Source organism: Myotis myotis, unplaced genomic scaffold (genome assembly GCF_014108235.1).
Source record: "Myotis myotis isolate mMyoMyo1 unplaced genomic scaffold, mMyoMyo1.p scaffold_m19_p_15, whole genome shotgun sequence".
Lineage (NCBI taxonomy): Eukaryota > Metazoa > Chordata > Mammalia > Chiroptera > Vespertilionidae > Myotis > Myotis myotis.
The window spans coordinates 8,966,656-8,985,020 of record NW_023416319.1 but is presented as its reverse complement, the minus strand read 5'-3'; the positions used below and the strand labels follow the sequence as shown (position 1 = coordinate 8,985,020).

Genomic DNA, 18,365 nt, shown 5'->3' with positions numbered 1-18,365 from the left:
ACCTATCAATAATCACTTTATTTTTTAATACATATATTTTTTATTGTTTATATATATATTTTATTATTGTTGATAGTATTACAGACGTCTCCCATTCCCCCCACCCCCCTTAACACCTTCCTGCCCCTATGCCCCCCCCCCAGGTCTTCACCATCCTATTGTTCGTGTCCATGGGCTATGCATATCCTATATAATAAAAGGCTAATATGCAAATTTCCCCCTCGACCGGGAGTTCCACCAGGGGTGAGGCCAGCCAGCCAACCTCCCACATCCCCTCCCCCCCTTACTGTCCCGACCCGATCGGCCCTGATATGGGAAGGCCAGCCGGACCCCACCTGTGCACGAATTTGTGCACCAGGCCTCTAGTAAGTATATAAGTTCTTTGGTTTATCTCTTCTTGTTCCTCTACCCCCACATCAGGTATGTCAGTCTGTTCCATGCCTCCATGCTTTGGGTCTTATTTTGTTGGTCAATTCATTTTGATTGTTAGATTCCACGTATAAGTGAGATCATATGATATTTGGCTTCCTCTAGTTGGCTTGGTGTTGAAGTATTGGGATCCATGTTGGATGGTCAAGTAACGGGTTCAGCCGCTGTTAATTCAAGTACCCAAATCTTCGTGGCCCTCAAGACAAAGAAGGCCTCAGATACGAGCACCCCTTTTCCAAGCCTTGATGCTCTAGAATGCCAGTCTCTTGCAGGTTTAGGAGACAGCACTCCCTCTCGCTGTAACCCACAGTCTTAAGGCAAAGAGAGGGCCTGAATCGCATGGCACCTGCTTATCGATTTTTTTAAACTGATTTTAAGCACGAGCCCGACTCGTTAGCTTTGGCAGTGTAGCCTGGGACTTAGGGAAATCAGGTCGCAGAGTCGCATGTGTATCTAGGCACAGACACTGTGACATTTTAAATTCATTAGGGCTCGCTAAATGCGAAAGCCATTCTGCTGTCACAGGGAAACAGCATGGCAGAATATTCAGCAGCCAGGATTTTAAATAAAACATGCTTTTTCTTCATAATTAATATAACAAGGTTTCCTGGCTTAGGACTTGGCAAAGATCCCAGGTTTAAAAAAGAGAGGGGGTCGGGGGGGGGGGGGACTGTGTGACGTGACGGTGACCCGACAAACAAGTTCCAGAAGAGTCTGTGCTGAGTGAGCTCTTCTCAGTGGCTCCACAATTTGCAAAAATTTATAAATAAAAATGTAAAGAATTCCAACTCCCTGACAGCAGTGGCTACTAGTCATGATAATAGTCATAATAGCAACTATTTATCAGCTCTTATGTGCTGTGGGCTTATTATGCCATTATAGCTTCCCAGCAGCCCCGTGAGGCGGGGACCACAGCCACCCTCATTTTACAGAACGGAAACCAAGCTCCAGAGAAAGTAAAGAATCTGCCTGAGCTGGGATTCAAACCCAGGTCTGCCCGATGCCAAATCCCATGCGTGTACCAATGCTTGTGGTGGAGGCTGCCACGCCAGGCGCTATCCATAAACAAATGAGCAGGTTCAAGGTGGTGTGAAAGGTGTCAGAGGGCAGGGGCCTGAGACTCCAGCTTCAGGCGGGAGATCAGGTTACTTCTCCCTGCAGGCTCCACCCACAGTCCCTGAAGCTTTTCTTCTCATCCGGGACAGATCCAGTCTTCCAGACAGCTAGTTAATTAGTTCAAGTGCTTTCCAACCTTTAATCATGTATGAATCCACCTTCAGAAATCTTGTCAAAGCCCAAACCAGTCTCTCATACTTTTGTTAAAACAGACTCACCTTTTCTCTAGCTAAATAGATGCATTTTTTAAAAGGAAACTGTCACAACTATAGATGGAAAAAATCAAAGAAAACAAAAGGATGTCATTGGGCTCTGACTGGCTCCAGTGTTCACTCACGCTCAGAGCCTGCAGCCTGCTTTCTCCTTGGTAGAAGGGGAGATTAGCGAGAGGTAGATGATAGAAATGTACCAGCACCCCCATCCCCACCCCCCAAGTCACTTTGTGATGGGATTGGAAGGGTTGACACTAACATTGAGAAGGAAATGACTTTCTCCCTTGTATTTGAATATTACGTGACACCCTGGCCAGAAGCCATGCAAATCCATCTGGGTGCCAACAGTGGTCCCCTTCCCACACTGTGGGGAGCACAGGCCTGAGGACAGCTTCAGGGTTGTGCTTGGTCCCCAACAGCTGCAGCCTCACTTAGCCACGGTGCAGAGTTCTCTCCTACCCAGCTGCCTTTGGCAGTAATGCAGTCCTTTCCTGGTGGCCATCTGGTCTACCACCAGTTCTTCTGAGAGAAAAGGAACATCTGAGGATAAAGGGAGGGTTGGGATTAGAGTTCCAACCTTTGACTTACCAGGTGAAAGATGGTTTTGCTTTTGTTTCATTTGGAGCCAAGCTTCTGGCCCCAAAGGACAGGACTAGCCCATCTCTCCCCTCCATTCTTCCCAGTCCTCGGAGAACATTTCCTATCAGCTAATTCCTGGAAATCATCAACTCAGACGATTAGTCTCTGCCCTTTTGTTCTGTTTTCAGGAAGGTTTAGAATTCTTAAAGGCAGAGGACGAACCTGAATTGTAATAATCACTAGATTAAAGATAGGACAACATAGATTAGACCCCAATGCCCTTCACATCTAAGGAGATGACACTGTTAATCAGTAAGACTCAGGATCCTTCTCTCTCGGCCCCTCCCCACTGACCACCCTTAGCCTATGAGACACCAGACCTTGACACAGGCTCTCTGGTGACCAGGAGGCGGCTGACATTGCCGAGGGCTTGCTCCTAACTGGGGAAGGCCTGAGTCCTGAGCCATGGATCCACTGAGAAAGCCCAAGTGGACCAGCAGCTGGACCTAGAGGGGTTCTCTCTGAATCCATGGCAAAGCCTCTACCTTTCCATGCGTGCGAAGCAGGTGTGTGCAGCTCTCCCAGAGGAGCTGGGGCCGATGGACCACATGCTGCTTTAGCCCTGTTGAGACTTGGGACAGTCGTGGTGGAAGAAGAGGGCAGCGGCTTGCCTGCCTTTCGATCTGGGTGGAGAGGCTTGTTGAGGGATGGACTGGCTGGGGCTCCCCAGCTTTCACCGGAACCTCAAGGCCCTCTCTGTGTCCGGCCAGGCCTGGGCTCCTCTGGGCAGGCCTTTCACAAAGCTTTCAGAGAACAGGGACCCAGTCTCTTACCCTCGCTCAGTACTCTGTCTCTTAGGGTTCGGGAGCTCTTCCGTTTCTTTCTCCTCTATTCTTTCGTTACGACAGGGGCACACCATGGTTCCCTCAGCAACGGAGGTTGCGAGTGAGGGCTCTGGCATAAACCTGGCTCCATTTGATCTCGGCTCCAGCATCTATTAGCTGAGTTCCTTTGACCAACTCAATCTCTGCCAACCTGTTTGCTTCTTTCTTCTTTCTTTCTTTCTTTCTTTCTTTCTTTCTTTCTTTCTTTCTTTCTCTCTCTCTCTTTCTTTCTTTCTTTCTTTCCTCACCTGAGGATATATTTCCATTGATCTTTTAAAGAGAGTGCAAAAGAGAGGGAAAGACAGAGAGAAACATCGATTGGTTGCCTTCTGCATGCATCCTGACCAGGGCCCAGGCCAGGGAGGAGCCTGTAACCAAGGTATGTGCCCTTGACTGGAATCGAACCCAGGACCTTTTGATCCACAGGCTGATGATCTGAGCCAAACTGGCTAGGGCCATTTTCTGACCTCTAAAATGGACATAATCGCCATGCCTCAGTGATCAGTATTGTGTGCAATCAGTGAGACAGAATGCATGTGAAACATCTAGCACAGTCCTTGGCACACTGTCAGCTCTTAGTCAAAGTGAGATCATAGTTGTCTCCTCCTCCTCCTCCTCCTCCTCCTCCTCCTCCTCCTCCTCCTCCTCCTCCTCCTCTTCCTCCTCCTCCTCCCCTCTCCCCCCCTTCTCCTCCTCCTCCTTCCTTTGTGTTGCTCTTCTTCATCGGATTTGCAAGTCCCAGGAGTAGGACTTCTATCATTTATTTCCTTGTCTCTGTGTGGGGAAACTGAACAGAATAATGGAATGAAATAAGACAAATATTACATCTATTCATTCCCCGCCCGCCCCCACCATCACCCAGGTCAGTTTCAGGATCCAGATCCAGGGCATAAATGGCTGGCTATTGACCTGACCTTTCCCATACGGTTCCCCCAGTATCCAGCCTGGTGCTTGCACTGCCAGTTTCCACATTTCACCATAGCCTCTCTCTTCACGGTGGACCTGTGATTCACAAAATGAGCAAGCCTCTTCGGATCCCTGGGACCCCCTGACCTGCAGCCAGGCTGCACAGCTGGGCGGCAGCTGCTTCAGACTCCCTGAGAGCCGTGGGATCTGAGGCCCCCACCCCACCCCAGTCCAGGAAGGTCCTGCTGGGCTTTCTTTTTGTTTGGTTTCCCTCAGCTCCAGTCCAATTCCAGCTCCTGGGAAGGGCACGTCTGCCACCTGCTGGCCATGGTCAGCACAGCACCTGGCTGTCCCTCAGGCTCCAGTTTAGAACTAAGATGTGGAGCTCTGCCTGGCCCAGGTACAGGTCTGGGAGGCCCTTTCCAGAGGACGAACGCTCCCTAAAGTTCTCCCTCAGGTCCCGCCCACATCTCAGCACTGCTGGTAGCCAGGCTTGGCCCACACTATTCAACTCAAATAAGAGAATTCAAGGGGATGTCTGTCTCCGAAGAGCTGACAGGTAGAGAGGGTGGGCCCTGCCCTGCCCTGCCCTCCAGATGAGCTGGATGGTGGGAAGATGGGAGGGCTTAGGGCAGGACCCGGACCAAGGCAGAGCTGACTGGCTGTGACAGGGTGAGAGTGATGGGGGGCAGCATACATTCGTCCTCAGGGTCCTCTCTTGCCCTGACACGCGAGCCCAGAGGTGTCAACTCCAGATGCTCCCCATGCAAGCACCCCAGGACCAGGACCACCCTCGAGACCTGACCCTGCTCTTCCTCTGCCAAGCCTCCCACTATCCATCTGCCATCCCGGCCAAGCAAACCACCCCCTCCCTTGTCTCATCTCCTGAAGCAACAGGGCTGTGGGGCTGGGAAGCAATCACACAGGCACAGTCTAGGCAACAAAGGGCCTCTCTTCCTTTCTGCGCCTTCCTTTCCCCTCCCCAGCCTTTTATTTTGTAATTTTTCAAAACTCCAGAAAAGTGGCAAGACTCATGCAATGAATATCCTTCGCTCAGGTAGAATCAGCGATGAGCATTTTGCCATGTTGCTTTCTTTCTTGCTCTCTTGTGTATGACTATATGTGTTTGGTGTGCCAAGTCCTTTGCAGCTAAATTGCAGACAGCACCCTCAATACTTCAGCATCTCCTAAGCACAAGAACATTTTCCCTCAGAGAAACAACTGTGCCCTTATCACTCTCAAGAAATTCAACATGGAGACAATGATACTATCTCATAGAAGTCTACATTCAAATTTCCCAATTGTTCCAAGAATGTCCTTTCTAGCTGTTTTTAAAGCTCTCGGATGCAACCAAGGGTCACACGCTGCATTTCGGTGCTGTGTCTCTTCAGTCTCATTTAGTGAAGAGCAGTCTTTCCATCCTTTTGTGTTAGGCGGCGTTGGCATTTTTGCAGAGTCCAGGTGAGCCGCTCCGTAGCAAGCCCACCACCCAGACCTGCATGTTCCTTGCGAGTACATGCAGGACAGGCATGTTCCCTGCAAGTACATGCAGGACAGCATGTTTCCTGCGAGTAGGTGCAGGCCAGGCGTGGTCCCTGTGAGAAGATGCAGAACAGGCATTGCTGCCAAGGGTGCTGCTTGCTGATGTCCCGCCCTCGGTACATCGTGTTGGGATGCATTCCTTCTTTTTACCTTTCTTTCCTAATTTAGCATCTGCCTCAGTCCCCAAATGGGTAAGGAAGCCTACAGTAAAACAGAACTAAAAATAAAGCTAGAACTGGTGCTGCCGAGATAGACGTGGGCAGCCGGAAGGTGCATCACGGTGACCAGCTTTCTGGCCACCAGGGCCCAGGAGGAAACGTGTCGGCGACAGACCTCTCATTTTCCACGTCAGAAGTCAGCAAACGTCTGTAAAGTGCCAGACAAATATATGGTGCGATACTGTCTCTGTCACAACTCCCCTCCATGGCAGCACAAAAGCAGCCATTAGCACCATGTCAGCAAATGGGCATGGCGTGTTCCAATAAAACTTTATTTATAAAACCACCACTGCGGGGTTTGGCCCAAGGGCTCTTGTTATTAACCCTTGATTTACATGAAAAGAAATATCCCAGCGACTAAATGAGGAAAGCTTTCTTTTTCTGGTAAGTACTGCATTCTAAGAGGAACTGTTGATAGCATCCTTGACCCAACACAAACTCTTTGAGGAATGCTGTGTGCCAGCCCTGTGCTGGGTACGGGTACGTGTGAGGAGGCAGGCAAGCGCCTGGCCTTGCTGGAGGGCGCGTCAGCGGCTCCGTGACTCACTCACCTGGCTCTGTCTGTGTCGTTTTGTTTTCCAGTTTTCTCTGATGTCCCTGTTTCCAGACCTGGACCCAGGTGAGTGTGCTGATTGCCGGGGGCTCCCTGCCCCCCCCCCCCCCCCCCCCGCCGCCCCTACAGGCTGGCTCTGGGATGGGAGAAGGGCAACCAGGCACGGGAGTGTAGGCACAACCTCAGAGTTCAAATGGTCCAAAGGCATCGCAGACTCCTTTGAGGATTTTCCTGGGAAAATACATCCCCAGGTGTTTGTATGGCCACACATACACAGTGCTTTACCTGATTTCGAGTTGCCCATGGACACCCCTGATGCCCAGTCTCAGGACCCCAAGGGACAAATTGCTGATGCTGTTAAGCCCCTTCATTCTACAGAGCAGGACACTGAGGCCCAGAGAGGGGAAGCAACTTGCCCCAGGTCACCCAGCCCTTTGGTGTCTGAGATGAGGTGACAGGTACAAGACAAAGTCAGGGTGTCATGGAGCAACGACTGGCTCCGGGGTGGAGGGGCGGCCCTATGCCACCGCCACTCACTTCGCCCCCTGAGGTGGGAAGCCAGCACCTCTATGCTGAGAGGAAGGTGTCAGTGCCACGCAGGGAGCCCCCAGGCTGACCCACCCCTGGTCGCTCTCCTCAAGATTCAATGCGTCCACTCCCCAGTGAGTCTCTTTCATTCAGCCTCGCCCTCTCGCCTTCTCCCTTCCCCATCCCCTGTGCCTGGTCTCTGGCCCCGGGTCTGAACCTGCCTCTGGAGACTGCAGTCACGTCTAAACTTTGGATTTATTTGGAGCCAAGATGCCAATCACTGGACCAAATTGGTACGACAGTCAATATTCTTCCTCAGCAAAGCCTGGGATGGGCAGGCAGGCTGTGCTGCTCCAGGCAATGGATGCCTGGCCTTTGTCCTGCCCGCCTGCTCAGGAAATGTGTGTGGAATTGCACAGGAACGTATGTGAGCGTGCTTGTGGATTTCTAAGATCTGGGTCTTTCCCCAAAGCAAAGGAGAATGCCCAAGCCAACCTATAATTCAGTTCCTTGGGGATCCCTGTTTCGGAGCGTTCCCCCGGCTGGACACGCCAGCATCCACACATGGACTCCAGGGAGGGTCCAAAGCCACACGCTGCCCCCTCCCCAGCCTTCAGCACTAACTGCTCAGGCACCTGCGAAGGGGCTGCTCTGGTCTGGGTGTCCGAGAGACAGAACGGCAGGACTATGGGTCACCCAGTGATGAAGCAGGGGCATGAAAGTCTCCAGGGACCGCACTCCCTTCAAGTGTTTGAAAAGCAGCCCCACCCTTTCTCCATGAGGTGGACACTGTGGGAATTAAGAGGCGTCTCGGCCTCATGACACTTGACTGCCATCTGCCGGAAAGTTGTAAATGACATACGTCTACAATGACCGTGAGCTCATGATGCCCTGGATTGTGCAGTGAACAACAGGGACAACTGGGAGCCATGGCCCTACTGAGCAGAGATCCCAGAAAAGGGAGTGGATTCATTCACGGTGGCCACACAACTCTAATTAAACAGGGTGGAGTCAATAGGGGCAGATTTGACCTTCGAACAGGGAGAATGTCCTCATTGTCAGAGTTGTCCAGAAATCTGAATAGGCTGTTGGGCTTTTGAGAGGTAGTGAGCTCCCCCTCACTGGTGGTATTTAAGCAAAGGGCTACAGAACAACTTAGCCGGGAGTGGAGAGTGTGGGGTTTAACATCCCGAGGTTCTGGGCTTGGTAAGAACTCTGCCAGTAGCTTCGGGCGAGTAGAGGAAGGGACTGTGGGACATGCCATCCCTGGGCTTCTGAGTCCATCTTGAGGTGTCTGTCAGCCTCCGGCTGTGGAGCGGGGTGAGGTGCAGGGCTGAGTCTTGCTGCAAAGGGCAGCTTAGGTTTTAAAGTCACCCCTGTTGGTGTCTGAGTTCATTTCACAGGGGGGTTGTGCTTTGATGAAATCTGTCAGGGCCCAGCAGGCTTTGGACCACGGTGTGGCCCGGGAAACGCGGTCTCCTGTCCACAGGCAAGCTGTTTCTTCTGTTGATCTTGCTGCAGACAGGGCACGGGGAGGGTCTTGCTGGAGGAGAAGGTGCCCATGCCACGGTCCCCAGTGGGTGGCAAAGGAGGTGGCCATCAAACGGCACAGGCTCTGCCCATCTCCCCAAAGCAGGTGACGCGACAGCCAGCAGGCCTGCGGAAATGCCTCTTCAAAGCTGGCTTGGCTCTGCCCAGCGACACAGGCTGAGCCCATCCATCAGCTGTCCCACCGCCTGCCAGGGAGGGTCTCCGCTGGGCTTGCCCTGTCAGCCGGATTGGAAGCGTCAAATGCAGACGGACAGGGCTGGGGTTTGGGGGAGGCCCTGGGAGGAACCGGCTGTGCCACGGTGATGGATGACGCCAACAGGGACGGCATTCCGGGGATTTTTATTCCGTTCCACACATCTGGCAGGCTCTTTAACCGGAGCAGCTGCAAAGCCTCCGTCACAGCGACTCTGGAGTTTTTCCGAGAGACCTTGGGTCTGGACCATGGTGATCCAGGCCGAGGGACCAGGAGCCTGGGTTAAAGAACATTTTCCAGTGCGTGTTACTTCCTGGAAGCCAAACCCACGGGCTTTCATGAAACATAAACCCTGAGGGGGCTCCAGGGCTTAGAAAAAAGCACCCCCAGATTTGGAGTTGGGTAGATTTGGTTTCAGATGCCACCTCCTTCCGCTTGAGGTTTTCCTCTTCTGCAAAATAGCAGTAATAATACCGATGCCGTGGGGTTATCTGAAGGTTAAATAAGATGGTGGGCAGCACATTGATCTGGGATAGTGCCTGAGACATAGAAAATACTCGGTACAGAATGACCTCTAGTTAGGACGATTCGGGTTAATACAGGAAGCTCTTGCTCTTCTCCCTGATACACTCTAGACACAGACTCTGAACAATAGACAAATCCACAGGGATTTCTTTTTATACCTAATATAATGTGCTTCTGACAGCTGCTGCATTCTCCCCCAGAGCTCTCCCCTTTTCTACAGCCCAGAGAAAGTCTCGAGTAATCTGTATTTGAACCTGGACTGTTTTTCTACAATCCACCAATGGAGCCAAATTTCATGTTAGGCTGCAATCCCTCTCTACCCAGAAAAGTACTTGGACAAGTTTCTAGACTCCTACAGAGCTCAACAGGCATTTTTCCCACCAAACACCTGACCCAAATCTCACATAGTTTCTCTCCTAAACTCTCCAAGCAGACGCCATCTTTGCTGGTATAGCTCTGTGCCCACTGTGTGCAGCCCAATAGAAGGAAGGGCATAGTCACAGAGGGAAAACTTAATCTGTCAAACACACACATTAAGTGCATATAGGGCTCTGTGCTGGGCATGGTGGGGTAGAAAGGAAAATAGGGTTGGCCCTGCTCTTAAGAAACCAACAACCGACCGAGTTGGAGGAAACACGTTGATAGAAGGAGTTAAATAGGAGCCATAAGAGAGAAGGGCCATCTGAGATCTGGCCCTGAAACTTAACCTCTGCAGCCACCTGGGCCACTGAGGAATGTTCTGGCATCTAACATTCTAATCCCACCGGCAACCCAATATCATCAAGCCCTGGGTGTCTGTTTGTTATGACTTCCCCAGACTTAGTGGTTTTGACCATCAACAATGTATGTAGAACTTAATTCTTCAGTTGGTAATGTAGACTGGGCTTAGCCATGCTGTTCTTCTGGTCTGGACCAGGCTGAGCTGGTGGATGGGCTGGGCTTTCTCACATGTCCGAGGCCTTGGCTGGGACCACTGGACCTGCTGCTGCCCCTCATGTCTTCTCATCTGCCTGTAGTACAGGCCACACTTGTTCACATGCAGTCACAGGGGTCCATGGGGGAGAGGGGTGGTGCACACAAGGCTTCCCGAGGCCCAGGCACACTTTCACCACATGCTATGGGCCAAAGCAAGTCCCAAGGGCAGCCCAGAACCAAGGGCCAGGGAAAATGGGCTTTATCTTTTGTGGGAGGAGCTTCAAAGTCACATGGCAAAAGGTGTGGCTACAGGGAAGGGTGGGAGCCAGGGCCATGTTTTCCATCAGATTGGCTTTGACCACACCAGAGGGCCAATGTGGAACTTGAGGCTCCCAGGCCTGAGCTTGGCCACATCTGGCTTCCTTACCTCTGCGCTACCCTTTCATCTCCTTCCTTGGCCAGTTTTCTTCCCCCGTCAACCCAGACAAGATGCTCCTTTGATGGAGGCCACATCCCCTCTTATTTGTACTACTTACTCCCCACTGTCCCAAGGCCTTCCTGCACCTGCCATAATACTTGGCCCATTGTAGGTGTACAATGCACATTTTTTTTACCTAGGCAATGGGATAGAAAAGACAAAATAAGCTTTTTATCAAACATGTTTTATTAAATATGTTTTTATTGATTTTAGAGAGAGAGGAAGGGAGAGGGCTAGAGAGATAGAAATATCAACGAGAGAGAAATACCCATCAACTGTCTCTTCCACACCCCCTACTGGGGATCAAGCCCAAAACCCAGGCATGTGCCCCAACTGTGGGTCAAACCTGTGAACTCTTGCTTCATGGGTCAATGCTCAACCACTGAGCCACACTGGCCGGGCCAAGATAAGCTCTAAGTTTGGAGGTGAAGACTCCTCCCCGGTGATGCTGCAGCCCACCCCAAGTGGGGAGGATCTTAGTGCCCTTTGTACAGCGCCCAGCTCTGCGGCCTCTGTCCACCTTTACCGAGGGCGTGGGCCCTGGAGAATAGCAGGAGCATAATTCAAAGCCTACCTGGTTTATTCCCTCCGTAGCTTTCCTCAGTGATGAGCAGATCTTGTTCCTAGGGTTGGATTCAAGTCAAAATCGTCCAGCAGACACTTCATCCTTTCCCCGACCCCCAGAGAAGTTGCTCCATTCCATCCATGTGAAACTCTCTTCTCCTAATATCTGCAAAGGGGTGGATTCTGAGTGGCCTCACCAAGATTAGCCCATCTGACCCTCCACCTGAGGGAGTGATGGGAGAAATGACAGGAGCAATGGGAGGCACTTATCTATAAACACCTGTTAGAAAAACAAAAATGCATTCTCCAAAGCAAAAAAGAAAGAGATGATGCAATACCTCATTATCAGACCCCATTGTCTCTCCCAAATGTCAGCTGGAAAGCTTTTATGTCAAACTCAGAAAAACATTTTTTTTCCCCTCACTTTCTCTCTGCTTTATCCAACTAGATGGAAAGAAACTTTATTTGCTCCAGGAAGACAATGGCCTTATCTTCAACCCAGATCCTCATCCCTGGAAGGTGGCCTCCTCTGGGAGCATTCTCAGAGTGGGGAAAGGCAGTTCGGGAGAAATAATGAGCAAGCAAAGGGAGTCTCGACTTGACACTGTGATAAATGAGGTGAAACTCTGGCAAGGAACCAGAGTTGGCAGATTCAAAAAGGAAATAAAAAGATAGTTCCATTTTAATGGGAAATATAAAACAGCCATTGTGCAAAAGTCGATTTTTCAAAAGCCAGAGAGATAAAGACGCGAAGGGGATGACTGAGAGGCGAGTGAGGTAATGCGATTGATAACCGGGCCTGGGTAAAGTGCGGTCCTCGGAGCCATCAGCTGGCTCGGTGGGAGCGCCTTTTCAAGTCGGCTATCTGCATCTGCGCTGGCCTCATTATCATATGCATCTCTGGACGGCTTCCGTACGGCTTCTGCCTGCCATGCTCCTGCCAGCTGGAGCCAGCCAAGTCCATGGTGTACAATGCACGTGTTTTTAATCTAGACAATGGGATTAAGTGCCAACAGAAGAGAAAGGACAAAATAAGCTTTAAGTTCAGAGGTAAAGCAACCCTCCCAGGTGATGCACCCACAAAGCACCTTCAGCACATGCTGCAGCCCACCCCAAATGGAAAGAGTCTTAGCGCCCTTCTTGCTTGGTCCCCCAGCTGCTTGGCCTCTGCAAACTTTCTGCAAACCCCAGACTTCTCTCCGTGAGCCACAGAGCTCCCAGCATCTTCCAAGGCCCCATGTCAATGAGCTTGAGTCCAGCCTGTCACACACTTGCTCTTCCCAGTGGACTGGCCAGTGTGAGGTTTGCACCTTGGGAAACGCCATACACGGCCCTGCCTTTCAGTGCGCAGGATCCGTGAACCTTCTCAAGGTTGTCGTTGGGTGATTCCTAATTAGCAGGCTGGCTATTCCTTGGGGATGGCTTTTCCCAAGGGCAAGTGTAGAGGTACCTAAGGCCTGTACGAGGCCAAACAGAAGCAGCCAAGGGTTCAATTTAGGGGTTCTATTGAGATAAACTGTCTTAATTTATATCCTGCTGTTTATTAGCTATGTGACCTTGGGCAAGTTACTTAACCTCTTTCAGCCTTGCGTTTCTCAACCTAAAATGGAGATAATAACATATCTGAACTTTTGTGAGGATGAAATTGAAGGTTCATGTAAAATGCTTAGTCCAGGGCCTGGTACACAGTAAAGGCTCAATGAACATTAGCTGTTGTGATGACTCTCTAGACACAACTCAGGAGGATTTGATGCTGTGACCAAGAAGACTAGTTCCTTTGACTTCATTAAGCTCAGGTGACTAATAAAGTCCCATCGAGAAATTTTATTCACAGAACCATCCAATGGGGCACTCAAGTGCCATTGGCTTTGACCCTGGGCAGATCTTACACAGGACCTTGGAGACCTTTCAGGCTCCAATCACCTTCATGCTGCTTCCGGATGAGAACACGGGGACACCAAGAACACCATTGCCTTGTCCAAGGTCACATTCAGTGGGAAGCCAGAACTTGACTTCTTCCCCTTTCCAATCAGGTGCTCTTAACCCTGTCCAGTGCCAACGCTGCTTTGCTGGGGGGTGACCTCATCCTTCTTCCAAATGGAAACTCATGATGCTTGACCTCTGTCCACCCCATCAGTGTGAGGATCTGGAAAGACACATGATTCCTCCTCCAGGACTTTGAAATCTTTGGAGAGGGGGAGGGGGGGAATGTTAAGTGAAATAAAATGGCTGATGTAATCATTGGGGTTTCTTCGGTCCTGTTCCCACCCCTGCAGATTGGACTCCCGACAACTATGAGTACAGCCCTGAGTACTACACACAGGAAGAGAGCACGGATGGTGCTGTTGACCACCCCGATAATCCTGAGTGGTACTATGAAGACTACAGTGATAACCGGAACGGTGAGCCAAGGTGTTTTCCCGGGGTTGTGTCTCAAGACGCGGAAGAATGAGCTATGCGGACCAAAAGATTTAAGCACAGTGTGGAAGATTCAGACTCCCCACAAGGGGAGGGGGACCCAAGAATGGGATGCCCACTAAAGCCTTGTGGTCCAGGCATATATATTTGCTACAAGCTGCTCTATGTCTACCTGTGTCGTCACCTGATTGATTCCCTCAATTGTTCTTGCCCAGCAACGGACCTGAACTTTCCCTGTTTCTGTGTGTGCTTTCTCTGTTCCTATGCTGAACTTTCCCTGTTTCTGTGTGCGCTTTCTCTGTTCCTATGCTGAACTTTCCCTGTGTCTATGTGTTCATGCATCTTGTTTACTGCAGGCCCTCCCTTGGTTTCCCATGCCTCCCGCTTTGAGTCCAGAAACGTTTTATTATTTCTGCTTGGTTGGTTCCTGTGGTTAGGCTGCTCAAACTGCCATGCCTGCCCCTGCCTGTGTTCCACCTGCCTTTGTTTTCCACAGGACCCTGGGCCTATCTGCCTGCGTTCCAAGCTAACTCCTCTCCATAGCAGGTACCAACACTGTTCAGGGGCCCTCCCAGGAGGAGGGCAGCACACCTGGAGGTGAATTTATGTGTTACCACGTGCAAAGGCCTCCCGCTCTTCCTGCTCTCTGACGGGCATGGTAAAATAGGCACCAAAGAAATTATTGAAACTGGCTATTTGTCCAGCTAGAATTATATACTGCGGGGCCTGGGGAGGTCCTCTGAGACCATCGCTCTCAGCCTCAGAGGACAGGTGAGGCAAATGAGACCAGGAAAGGAGTTGACTCAGTCAAGTTGATACACAAGTTAGTGCCTCAGCATCTAGCTCTCCCGACACTGTGAGTAGGAGTCAGAGTCAAAATCATTCCCAGAGCTTTCATGACAGGTAGGCCCTAATTGGGGAGAAGCGTCTGAGTTAACATTCAGCGTCAGATTGGCAGCATTCACAAACTTGGCATTGCCATTTCCCTTCCCTTGCGCCTGTGCTGTGTTTTTCTTCCTCTTTGATTCTTTAGAAGCTTTGCATTGTTTTTAGGATGTGTGTGCGTGTGTGTGTTCACGTGTGTGCTTCTGCCCCTTTTTTTTTTTTTTTTTTTTTTGTGGCTTCTTAACCGAGCCAGAGTGCAGAAAGGCAAGGGAGACGCTGGCCCAAGCACAGCCATGTGCCTTACAGCAGCGGAAGAAACGGAAAGCAGCCAGCCGCTGGAATAAAAGCTGTGAAACTGTGCGAAGTGGCCTGGAAGGCAGGGCTAAGACATGGGGCATCGGGGGAACATCAGAAGGGACTATCAAAACAAGAGCGGGGCCCAGGGATCCTAGTCCCTGAACCAAAGAACAATGCGTGTGAACAGAAGGATAAAGAATTCCCCGAGGGAAGATCCATTCAGACAACCATGAAAAGCCAAAGGCACAGATGAAATATGACAAAATCTAACTGAACAAGTAGTTGAAGAAAGATGAAGGCCACTGGGTCATTTCCTCCTTGCCGTCAATTTTTCTGTCACCCTCTTGCCTTTGGTCTCCGTGCCTGATGTTCAGAAAGCGTGTGTTCCGTTAGGGGTGGGTTTTCTTTCCCCAGGCCTGACCTCCACCCCCGGGCCCTGGGAGTAGGGGAGGTCTTCAGGCTTGTGAAATGCATTCAGCATCAGAGACAGACCCCGTGGCACTCCCAGCGAGACTGGGAGGAGGAAAAGACTGAGGATGGGAAAGGGGAGTTTCTCAATGAGAAAGGCCCCCTCGCAAGCCAGGCTGAGGGGAGACAGTCACCATTCCTTCTTGTCAGTCCTCTTTCCAACCTGAATCCCTCTCTCTGGTCATGTGACTGCTTTTGTCCTTGCTCTTTTGTTTTGTTTTTGTTAATCCATGCCCGAGGATATATTTCCATTGGTTTTTAGAGAGAGTGGAAGAGAGAGGGAAAGACAGAGAGAAACAATGATGTGAGAGAAACGTATCAACTAGTTGCCTCCTGCATGAGCCCCAACCAGGGCCCGGGCAATGGAGGTATGTGGCCTGAACTGGAATTGAACCCAGGACCCTTGGGTCTGCAGGCAGATGCTCTATCTACTAAGCCAAACTGGCTAGGGCTTCCTTGCTCTCTAAGGGCCATGACTGTGTCCCTTTTCCCCCAATCACTGGCTGTGTAGTTACTTTCTTATTTGGGCTGGAGACTGAAATTCGATGAGTATGTAGGGGGCTCCTCGCCTGCCTGCTGTTTATTGCAAACATTGCTTTCTGTCCAACTGTCTCAGATCCATGCCTGCCCAGCCCCTGTGAGCACGGTGGGACCTGCCTCGTCAGCGGGGACACTTTCAAGTGCAGCTGCCTGGACCCTTTCTCTGGAAGCAGGTGTCAGAATGGTGAGTGCACCTTCAGTGGATTCACTCTCCCTCTGCAGTTTCCTTCTCCAGGTCAATGGGGTAAAAAAGAGCCGAGTGACCCCTCAGGAAGGATCATCGCCACACACATTACATCATGCATGATGGACTCCTCAGCATGGTCACAGGCAGCAGCTCACTGAATCCTTGCCCCTGCATGATACATAGGACTAGTGGTGTGTCCATTCTATAGATGAGAATATCGAGGCTAAGAAGAGATAAGAGCTGGAATAAGAACTTTGTTTTGGTTTGAGTGTTTAGACTAACAGCAACAGAGTAACATTGTTCTCAAATGGGAGAGCAGGAAGCACCTCAGGGCACATAATACCCAACTCCATTAGAGAAAGAGGGCCCAGCGAGGGCAGGGGGCTTCCTCATGGCCACACAGCTAGTTAGGAGAAGAGCATAAGTTCGCGCCCTGGTGCCTAACACCTGGCTCCATGCTCTTTCTCCCTGTTCTCCTCACTCATGGGGGCTCTGATTAAAGGCTGTGTCTGCCTTCAATGAGTTCTTGGGGGCATACGATAAGCATGACAAATGGAACTCCTGTGGACTAATTGCACCCCTGGAGAGCACCTGGATTCTGTTCCACCTAGCAACCATCTAACCAGGGTGGGGGAGGCAGTGGAGGTCTTACATACATAGGGTTTTATGGTTGACTTCTCTCTTCTGTGTCCTCTTTATTTACTCCTTCCATTTTCAATCCTACAAGTCCTTCCACAAGTGGTTCTGGGTGGTTTGGTACATCGATATAAACATAGTATCTGGGCTCACCCCTTACCTTCTCAGAAGAATGGTCGGGGGGAGATGTAAATGAAATATAAAATCAGCTATGAAACGGAGAAACTCAAAGTGCAGCTCTGTTAAAGGTGGAAAGGTTATCAAGGTTTTTATCAAGATAGAATAATATGTGAGTAAGTATGGGAAGGAACACTGGAAGGAACTGGGAAGCAATCCTAATAACCTGAAGATTAGAGAAAAGCCTTGCTTGGGTGGGGGAGGGGGGAGGGGCGGGGAAAAAGGGTAAAAGAAGCAGGTCTTTCAGGACCATGGACAAGGGCACACTCTCCATCCGCCATCTGACCCTCAAACATTGTACTGTTCAGGTAACCCTCTAAGTGAAATGTGCCCCCAATAATGTCCTGTACTTTGAACCTTCTTCTCTATGGATCTCCTACAGTGAAAAACACGTGCAATGAAAAACCATGTGGCTTGGGCGAATGTCTCATTACTCAGAGTCCTCCCTACTACCGCTGTGCCTGCAAGCACCCCTACAGGGGTCCAGACTGCTCCACAGGTAAGTGTCGGCAGCCCTCTCCATGCCAGGCTTTCTCTGCCCTGGCTCGTGCCTGGGGTCTCTGCACCCTACAGCCCAGATACATTTGATGTTCTAGTAATATCCATGATGGCCATTATCACTAGGAGTTTTAAAGATTCATCATCCCTAGAGAGTTACTGAGAATTGCCTGATCTGTGCTCCTTATCATCCAAAAAGAATCATCTTAAAAATCACTTCCTCCAGGAAGTCAGCCCTGGTTTATTCCCAGAATGGCCCATGGTGGGGCATAAATCTATACTGTTTCAGTGTATGAGTCAGGGATTGTCCAAGGCGATTTATATTCTCTCTCACATTCTCCCTAAAACACTCAAGGAAGAATTTTATGGATGAAGAAAGTAAAGTTCAGAGAGGTTGACTAACTTGCTCACAGTCACACAGCCTTAAAGGGGGACAGCCAAGTTTCAGCTTAGCTCAGACTGATCCCCAAAGGCCTGCCCGTCCATGCCTCTTGTTATTCCTTACTGCATGACCCATGCACTTGCATACACTTTGTGGCCTTCATCACAATGCCTCATCCATGTTTGTAGATGATCTTTGAGTTGATGTGCACATTTACTAGGGTGTCTGTTGGTCTGTCTGTCCCTTGGGTGACCCATCTTTTGTGAAATGATGGACACCAGAGGAATGCCACCAGTGTCTCCTCATCATCTCATATGTGGCCGCAACTCATTCTGAAGACCTTTCCTGGCCCCACTTCCTGTGTTCACAGCGGTTCCCGTGTGCAGGCCAAACCCCTGCCAAAATGGTGGTACCTGCTCCCGGAACCGGCGAAGATCCAAGTTCATCTGTGCCTGTCCCGACCAGTTCAAGGGGAAATTCTGTGAAATAGGTATGGGTCTCTGCCACCACCTCGGCAGAATCTCAGGGCCACCAGCGAGGCCTTGGGAATCCTGTTCTGTTTGGGTTTTGTTCCCAGAACGGGATTCAAGTCAAGATTCCCAAACTCTGCTGTTGCCTCAGCCTTCTAACCCAGTGATGACGAACCTTTTGAGCTCTGCATGTCACTAACTTAACTCTGGTGCC

The 18,365-nt window shown here is 50.5% G+C and overlaps 1 protein-coding gene across 1 annotated transcript in view; it reads left to right on the top strand.

The window, feature by feature from the left end:
- The window catches only part of HABP2 (hyaluronan binding protein 2), a 30,898-nt gene that overhangs the window by 3,905 nt on the left and 8,628 nt on the right, over positions 1-18,365 (top strand). The window contains exons 2-6 of the mRNA XM_036335944.1: positions 6,469-6,505; positions 13,470-13,595; positions 15,878-15,985; positions 17,184-17,300; positions 18,052-18,171. Of these exons, the coding sequence (XP_036191837.1) occupies positions 6,469-6,505; positions 13,470-13,595; positions 15,878-15,985; positions 17,184-17,300; positions 18,052-18,171 (508 nt within the window). The remainder of the gene's footprint in view (positions 1-6,468; positions 6,506-13,469; positions 13,596-15,877; positions 15,986-17,183; positions 17,301-18,051; positions 18,172-18,365) is intronic.